At 42.3% G+C, this 9201-nt stretch overlaps 1 protein-coding gene across 3 annotated transcripts in view; it reads right to left on the bottom strand.

The window, feature by feature from the left end:
• The window catches only part of Sun1 (Sad1 and UNC84 domain containing 1), a 38646-nt gene that overhangs the window by 23076 nt on the left and 6369 nt on the right, over positions 1–9201 (bottom strand). For all 3 annotated transcript variants that reach the window (XM_023713440.1, XM_004629676.2, XM_023713439.1), the window contains exons 2-5: positions 8089–8277; positions 6707–6894; positions 5319–5345; positions 5040–5216 (exon numbers count right to left, since the gene is read on the bottom strand). In XM_023713440.1, the coding sequence (XP_023569208.1) occupies positions 5040–5216; positions 5319–5345; positions 6707–6894; positions 8089–8204 (508 nt within the window). In that variant the 5' untranslated portion in view covers positions 8205–8277. The remainder of the gene's footprint in view (positions 1–5039; positions 5217–5318; positions 5346–6706; positions 6895–8088; positions 8278–9201) is intronic.

The raw sequence follows: 9201 nt of genomic DNA, 5'->3' as shown, positions 1-9201 counted from the left end.
AAAAAGAAAAAGAAAAAGAAAGAACGAACCTTGCCTCAGCACTGCAAGTTACTGCTACCTAGCTGGCACTGTAACTATGTCTTCAAAAGATCTGGATGGTAAACAGCATGGCTAGATGGGTGAATTCCAAGAGAATAAACCCACTGCCTCATTTTTTTGACCATAAAATGTATTCAATACTATTGCAGTGAATAAAACATTCTCTAAGTCCACAGATGGTAATTTTGGCAGATGTACTACATGTAGGGAAGGTAAATCCATGTCCAGAATAAGTGTCTGTGCCAGTAAAAATAAACTACAGCCCTTTTCACGATGGAAGTGGCTTAAAATATAGCCAACCTGCCACCAGGTTATAGGCTGATCACCCTGGGAAATGGTGCTACAATGGGGACTTGGTGTTAGTTTCTTTTGCTGGCATGCTGGGCATTCAGTAGTGACTCTAGCCAGGTCAGCTTCGGTGAAACAGGAGTGGATGTTGACAAGCCCACGTATAACCTCTACCCCTGCTGTAAGGCTCCTGCTATTCATGACCCCACTGGGCAGTGGCAGGGTGGCTGAAGAAAAAGGTTGACTGTTATCTCCAGAATAGGTTATCCTGCCTGCTTCTGCTGATGACACTTTTTAGTGACTGTTTACATGGGATACAGACATTTTTACATTTCTTGCCAATATGGAGAGGTCTCTCCAGATCCCTCTTCCCCAAATACCTTCCAGAGAGGTCTTCCAGATACCTGTCACCAATTTTGCAGTCTTATTTCCAAGTTTCTGACCATCTGCCCAGACTATGAGCTACAGCTCAAGAATCAATATACAGTAGCATATCCAGCCATTTTTCTTTCCAGTAAAATGTATTATCAGAACACTGCCCAAAGTTCTACAAAGATTTCCCTTCACCACTGTTCTTTAAGGATGTCCTGGAAAGGAGAATAATGCTACTGCCATCCACTTGCAGGTAGTTTTTGTATAACATGCAAAACCATCCATAAATCAGGCTCTACCCTTCTCTTCCTGACAGCTTAACTTATGGTATACCCCATGAAGCTACAGGTGCATCCTGGGAAATAGCAATACAGCAGAAGTAGTAGCCATGAGCATCTGGGCAACTTTTTTGTTTTGTACCAAGGATCAAACTCAGGACAAGACCTTGTGCTTGTCAGGAAAATGATTATGCCACTGAGCTATCTCCCCAGCAGAGCAACTTCTTTATGTAACTTACTTGTGCCTTCTGGACCTGCTCTAGCTCAATCACGTATGTACCATTTCCATTTAATGAGGGACTGTGGATACCCAAAGTCATGACTCAGTGGATCAGATTAATACTCAGCTCATGATGGGCAATTTAAGTCACATGGTAACCTGTTATCTCATGGAGAATTAATTCAGTTTCTATTATGGCTCAGTAGTGGGGGGCCCACCAGAGACTTCAAACAACATCCTTACCGGCTTCAAGTACCATTGGATCTGGACCCTGTGTGCTTCAAGTACCATTGGATCTGCTCGATCATATGGTCCCAGTAGCCTGCACAGAAGCCTGGACCTGTTACAGAACCTACTCTTGTTCTGGGCTCCACTCAAAACTAACAGCTTTCTGAGTCACTGAGTAAATGGGTCAGAGCAAAACACCTATATCCAGAATGTGTTGCTTCCAAAATCCACTAGGGATTGTGCCTCTTTTTTGGTTGTAAGGAGAGCCAGATGAACCAACTTATCTTTCACTTTAGACAGGATATTGCTACATGTCCCACACCACCAGACTCTTAGATTTCACTGAAGGATTTTGAATTTTAGTTGGCTTTATTTCCCATCCTCTGGCTTGAAAAAGCTTTATTAACAAATCCAGAGTGATTGCTACCTCCTGCTCACTTACTCCAGTCAATGTACTATCATCAATGAAATGGATCATTTTAATACCTAGCTGGAGAGAAAGGCAATCAAGATCAAAAAATAAATAAATAAATCCTTGCAAACTAAGTTGTGACTCAGAACTGGAGAGTTAAGACAATCCTGAGGTAGGACAGTGAAGTGAGCTGAAAGCGAATTGCTTCTGGTAAGCCTTATAGATAGGTACGGAGAAGAAAGCATTTTCCAAATCAATCGCTGCATACTGAGCACTAGGAAATGTGTTAATCACCTCAAACAAGGAAACCACATCTGGTAGAGCAGTGCAACTGCAGCCACTACTTGATTCAGTTTATGGTAATCTACCATCATTCTCTGAGACCCATCCATTTTCTGCACAGGCCAAATGGGAGAATTAAATGGAGATGTGACTGGAACCACCACCCCTGCATCCTTAAAGTCCTTGACAGTGGCAGTAATCTCTGCACTGTCTCCAGGGATGCAGTAATGTTTTTAGCTTACTATTATACTAGGCAAAGGCAACTCTAATGGCTTTCATTTCATAATGTCTTTCTAATCATAATAGCCCTCGTACTACAAACTACAGATTAAAGAACCAATATGAGGATTCTGCCAAGTATTAAGTATTTCTATTCCAATTATGCATTCTGAAACAGGGGAAATGATTACAGATGTACTTGAGGAATTATTGGACCTACTATGAATTGGACCTTTGCTAAAACTCCATTAATCACCTGGCCTACATAGGCCCCTACTCTTACTAGAGAGTAACAATGACATTCTGGATTCCCTGGAATCTGTGTTAGGTCAGAACCAGTGTCCAATAAACCTCAAAATGCCCGACTATTTCCCTTCCCCCAGTGTACAGTTACTCTAATAAAAGGCCTTAGATCCCTTTTGGGAAGGACAGGAGAACAACTAATGATAATATAAATTTTTGGTGGTGTACCAGGGTCCTTATTCAAGGGCACCTGGCCTCCCCTTCATTCAAGGGATTCTGGGTCTATAAACTGACTCAAATCCATGAGCTGGATGAAGGGCCATGATTCCATTACTACAATTTGAAGTAGGTTTCTATTCATCTGCCTTTCAATTTTTTTCAGCTATATAAATTTAGTGAAAATTTTGTAGGCTTCACATCTATTTCACTTTTGGAAACACTGTGACTAATTAGCCAATGTCATAAGTCCACGTGTAACAGACCATTCTGATCACTGTTCTGTTTTCTGCTGTCAATTTTGTAAGTATATGTATCCTGTCTTTGGTGATTAGGTGCTGTCCCTTGACCCCTGTCACTCTTGGAGCCAATCAAACCCACTGCCCTCAAGTCTCCCAACTGAGTACCTATGGTTCACACTATAAAGTCTGGCAGAGAAGAACAAGCATATAGCAAGAGCATATCGAAAACAGGGCTCTCCAGGGATGCCAGATCTGTTTCTCAAGGCTTTAGTGAAGCATACATTTTCTGAATCATCCCAGTGTGATGCATTAGGTTTAACATGACAAATTCAACACAGCATTTCCATTTCCCTCAGCCTCTGATACCCCTCATCAACAGCAAACCATCTAATATCAGACATCTCTAACTCACTTACCATAAGCCATCTTTTGATTCATATTTCTACCAACCAGTCAAAAATTATTTATAAATACTTTTACTCTATGAGCTATAACATTAAATTTAGAATCTTTGCTTAACAGGCCCATATTGACAAACTCAACCTGATGCAGGTGTATGTCTCTGCTACCATTATCCCACATGCATAAAATCCACTCCCACAGCTGCTCATCAGGCCTCTGCTTATACGAATTATGACAACTTGAGAAGTTCTTTGAGAGACTAGCAGAGCTCCTTGTGGATCACAATGTGTACCTTACTAACCTTTTGCAATTTAAGCTTGGTCAGAGGCTTAGAGGCCAAAGTGGGTGGTAAGTGTGGGTCCTGAGGAGGGTGAGCATTACCATGCTTATTCAAAACAGGATTAGTTTCCTCAGGTGTACTAGGAGAGGCCAACACCACGGGGGTAGGAGTGGAGATGCCCCTGCCACTGTGGGTAGGGAAATATCTTCCCCTGACAAAATAATCTTATTAGAATCTAAGAGATCAACATCCTCAGCCTTGTCAGATCCTCCCATATATCTTGATCCAAGCTTATGGGATCCCATGTTTGTCTGATCAGTGGCTTTACCTTTATTTCAGATACCCTCCAAAACTGAGCTTTAACCTTAGGCTAAGGGTCTGGGGAGATAGCTCAGTAGAATAAGCACTTGCCTGGCAAGCGCAAGGGCCTGAGTTCAATCCCCGGTTCCGCAGAAAAAAAAAAGAAAAAGGAATTAAACTGAGGCTATATTTTAGCTAACTGAAGTATGAGGACCTATGTTTCAATTTCTCGATGCTTTACCCCGTGACTTAAGAAGAGAAGATTCTCTCTCAGGGTACAATTAAATACTTTGAAATTTATTTTTATGTGTGTCTGGAGCTAGGAATTTCAATCCTTGAGCTCCTGATCTTCCTTTAGTAATCTGTCCTCAGAGTTAGACTTAAGATTTCCTATGGATGTTTTGAACTCATTGTTTTCCTTGAAGTGTGAATCTCTCACTCTGCTAGATATTCAAAAGTTTTATGTATGGATGGATTCACTAAATTCCTTACATCTCACAAGTGGTGAATTAGGATAATCCAATATCTATATTGCATATCACTTTAAGAAGTTCACAACAAGGACTAGAATTTTGCACAGTATCAGAAGAGACCATGGCATCTTTAGGTCTCTTCAAACTAGAGAGCTAACTCCAGGAACCTCCAAAGCCATTAAAGAATTTCATCCACTCCATGCCATCCTCTCCATTTCATCTGTAGCAGTCAGTGCTTATTGGAGAAAGATTTAATGCAAGATAAATATATAAGTATTCACACATTTACAAGATTGCTTTCAATTGTTCACCCAGTGAGTCAGATGTGAAAGAATGCAAAAAGACAATAGGCATGCTGGCGAAGAAAGATAAGTAAAACAACCTAACTTACCATGTATTTTTGTAAACTCTTAGATGATAGTTTTAAGTTCAAGTTCAAGTCCAATACAAACAGTACAAACACAGAGGTCTGCAAAATTTGTTTTGTAAAAAAAAAAAAAAATGTATATGGGCACTGAAACTTTTTCTAAAGACAAGAGACTTACGTTTCAGATTCCTATCCCTGGAATAAATCCTTGACGCAGGCTTATGGGTGGCAGGGTGGGTAGTGAGCACATCTGTGCGCTCTGAGAGCATGCTGCAATCTCTGCAGGTGTACCCATTGCGGGCTGCTGTGTCTGCTGCCAGGTCGCCATTTCCCTGAATGGCAGCTTTATTTCCACCTGAAGTTTCCAAAAAGTAGAATCTGTTTATCACAATCTACAGATACCTAATTACAACTTCTATTCTGAAAAGTATACTGGAGAAAAGACTCAAGTAATTACCTTTAAGATCTCCATCATCATCAAGACCTGAAAAATACATATATATTTTTGTTGCTGAACAGAACAGATCTCCCCCCCCCCAAAAAAAACCCCAAAACAGTAAAGGTTGCTATGGTGACATGTTAGCATCCAGGCATCCAGGCATCCAGGCACAGGATATGTTTATTTGCTAATGAGCCTGGAGCTGATGCAGAGCTCTGCAGACACAGGCAGAACTCATCTGCTGGCTTGACGTAGAGATGGCCTCCAAGGAACCCTTGCCCAACAGCATACACTCTACCCCCAAGAGGCAGGCAGAAGTTCAGAGAGCCAGACATCCAGGACACTCACAGTACCCATGTGGGAGATGGTGCCTAACTAGCAGCAGTGCTCCCAAAGGAGCACACAAGATTTCTGGAATAATCTGGGCCCTCAACTCCCTTGCAAGGACCAGCCTAAACATAAATGGACTCAACAAGCAGCTCTGTACTCCCTGTTCAGCCTTAGGACACCATATGTGCCTGTGAAAATGTGCATCACATATCGGGGATTTCAGTCAGGACACTGCCACTTAACCTTGCTTCTCAGTCGACTCCCCACACTATTCTCAAGACTTAGAAAGATGCTCTGGCTGCCACACTGTTCACATCTTTCTAGAAATACACTGGTGAATTTCTACACTGTCTTTGTTTACACATTTTACAAAAGCAATGTGTAAACCTTGGTGAGGTGGCCCATACAGTACCAACTGCTTAGGAGGCTGAAGCAGGAGGATCTTAAGTTTAAGGCCAACTTGGGCAACTTAGCAGCACTGTCTCAAAATAAAACTTTTTAAAAGTATAACTCAGTGACGAGAGTGTTCACCTAGTATATACAGGCCCTGGTTTTCATACTCTGTACTGAAAAAATGTATTTAGAAAAGTATCAGGGGTCCGGCAAGATAGCTCAGTGGACTAAGCACCTGCTTAGGCAAGCTCAGGGACCACGGTTTGATCCCCAGCACCACATGCTGTGCCAGCCCCAACCTCAGGGCAGGCGGAGCTGGGCAAGGTTCAGGTGTGGTGGTGCACACCTGTAATCCCAGTGCTGGGGAGGCTGAAAACAGGGGGATCACTGTGAGTCTGAGCTGTGTAGGAAGACCCTGTAACAACCAAATACATTTTAAAAAATAAAGAAAAAAATGTATCTGATCACTGAATCTTCCACACAACAGTGCACAACCTTACCTTAGTTATGCAGGGCAGCAATGAAGACCTTCCTTCCTGAGTGTGAAGAAAATCTGACCTCCCTCTCTGATGCTCCCCATACAAGAACATGGTAAGCCAGCCCCCAGCCACACCCTGCCTCCTTTCTAAAACACAGGAAAAGCCAGGCCGGGGCCAAGCTGTCCGCATCTCCTAGTGACTCACCCCAGAAGTGGTTCACTTTGGTCTGCTCACGAATCAGAGTCTCATCCAGCACATGTGGCTTTGGAGGCACAGTGCCCTGTAGACTGCCAGAGCTGCCCTGGCTGATGCTGGAGGATGTGGCCTTCCCTGACAGATGGTTGATGCTGAAAGACGCCTGCTTGCTTGCACTTTTGCGTTGTTTTACTGTTCTGGAGAGAAGGGAATAAGAAACAAATTTCCTTCCCTTTCCAGTCAATACAAAATGACTGCATTTTACCAATACAAAATCTGTATCTGAGAATAAATGTGCGATTTTAAAAACCATTTTCTAATGCCTTTCCTCCTGTAATAAAACATCTATTAAGCTACAAAACAATTTCTAAACTGGGGTCTAAAAACAGCCTATAACAACTATAAACATAAGATAACTACAGAGTATTTTGTGGCCAATATCCCAAAAGTGGTTCAAATGTAAAATAACCTGAAAATAAAAATGACCTAAAAATTTCTTTAAAATTATAAATTAAACCTATAATGCTTTTCTGAAATTGGTGGTGGGAAAAACAGTGACAAATTACCACCTAAGCAGGCATATCCCTGGTCTCCTCTCACTAGGGAAGAACCTCACGGTCTCTTGTTTACCTCAGCACAACCTGGTAGGTCTGACATTGAGACTCTTAGCTCTGTCATGAAACTACTGCATCTGAAGCTTACAAGGTAAGAAATCTAATTTTTTAGATAATAAACACATAGGTGTCCAGATGGAACCATGATTCCAGCTCTAGGTGCCAGCAATCCACTGTTCCTACTCCAAAGAACCACCTTAACACAGTAATCATGTCATTTTCATTCCCTGTCTCTAAATGTCAGAGTCACAAAAACTGAACTCTGTTCCTTCTTGGTATAGGATAGGTACAAAGAATACCTCTGGGACTCAAGAGTCCGGAGGGAAATGCACTTGACACCAGTGAGCACCTAACCTGTGAATGTAGCCATTCATGCAGGTATCCTGACAAACAAATCACTAACAACAGAGGCTATCTGTGCTGTAGGTGAAGACCTGCCATCATTCCTCCTCCTTCAACATTTAGCAGGTGTTCATTACAAAGACAAGGTGCCCCCTGGAGTACATCTGTCTCCCTGGTGGTCAGCCAGTTCTCAAGAGCTTCAGCATACTGGCTATACACTGCAGAAGCTCAACATCAGGCATCCACACATACTGCAGAATCATTTTGCCTTTATTCATAGCAAAGCTATGACTATAGGGTGAACTTGTGCATATGTATAAATACACATGTATACGTAAAAGTTCAGGAGGAAGAACATAGTTTCAGACTAAACAAGTTCCCAAAACTGGTTTTAATTGGGACTGGGAGTCAAAAACAAAGTTAAATGGTACTCACTTGGCGACTCTGTCCTTGAGGGAGGCCATGCCGCTGGCACAGGAATGTGCATCCATAGCCTGGCTGTCCCCAGAGCTATACGCTGCTGTGACCAGGCGCAAGCTACGACGAGACATCCTTGGAGAATCAAACACAGGATCTAATCTGTGCTCAGTCTCAAAATCCAGAGCATCAGAAGAGTAACTTGAACTGGAAGGAAGGGAGCAGAAATACATAGGTCTAGGACTTACTCCTAAGAACAACTGCCTTAGGAAAGACTGTCTATAAGAATCTCTACCAATGGGGAATTACGTGACAATATGTAAAAAAATCAGAGTACAACCAACTAGAACATGTGCCTCTGACGGAGCAGTTAACGAGAGTAGCTACTGCATGACATTTCATACACCTGGACAGCACATTACTGAACAAGTGCTATGGTTTGTATCCGGATGTTCCTTCAAAGCCCCATGTGGTCACAGGAGGGGCTTTCTGTAGGTAGCTGGATCTAGGGTGTGTGCTACTGGGACCAAGCATGTGAGGCTGGGATGATTCTCAGTGTGCCCTAAAAAGGCAGCCTAGATAAGATATAAGGGACAGAAAGAGCTGCTGTGTTGCTTGCTGCTTGCTGCCTTCTGCCTGCCCTACCTGCCATGGACTGTTTCTCCTCTGTAATGCCCCTCTGCCATGTTACCCTGCCCTGGAGCAATGAACTGAAACCTCTGCAAACTGGACTACATAAACATCTTCTCCTTTAACTTGGGGTGTCAGGTTTTTGTTTTTGTTTTTTTCCTCAGCAATGAGAAAAGTAACTAAGATAACAAATCAATATGAAGAAAAAGGAAACTCACAGTTCAGAAGCAGAAACAGGGCACCCAAACTAGACACACGCAAGACCACTGTAAGTTTGCATGTGACAAAGAAAGTCACTCCTTAATCCCAGCACTGTAGGTGGCTAAGGCAGGATTACAAGTATGAGCATAGTCTACGCAACTTAGTGAAACCCCATCTCAATATAAAAACTTAAAAATACAAAAACAAAAAACAAACAAACAAAAAAAACCTTAAAAATACAAAAAGGCTATGGGTGTAGCTAAGTGCAAAGGCCTAGGTTCAATCCCCAGAAATAGACAA

This window comes from Octodon degus, unplaced genomic scaffold (assembly GCF_000260255.1).
Source record: "Octodon degus isolate 3935 unplaced genomic scaffold, OctDeg1.0 scaffold00031, whole genome shotgun sequence".
Classification (NCBI taxonomy): domain Eukaryota; kingdom Metazoa; phylum Chordata; class Mammalia; order Rodentia; family Octodontidae; genus Octodon; species Octodon degus.
The sequence above is the reverse complement of the archived record's forward strand: the minus strand, read 5'-3'. Positions and strand labels throughout refer to the sequence as shown.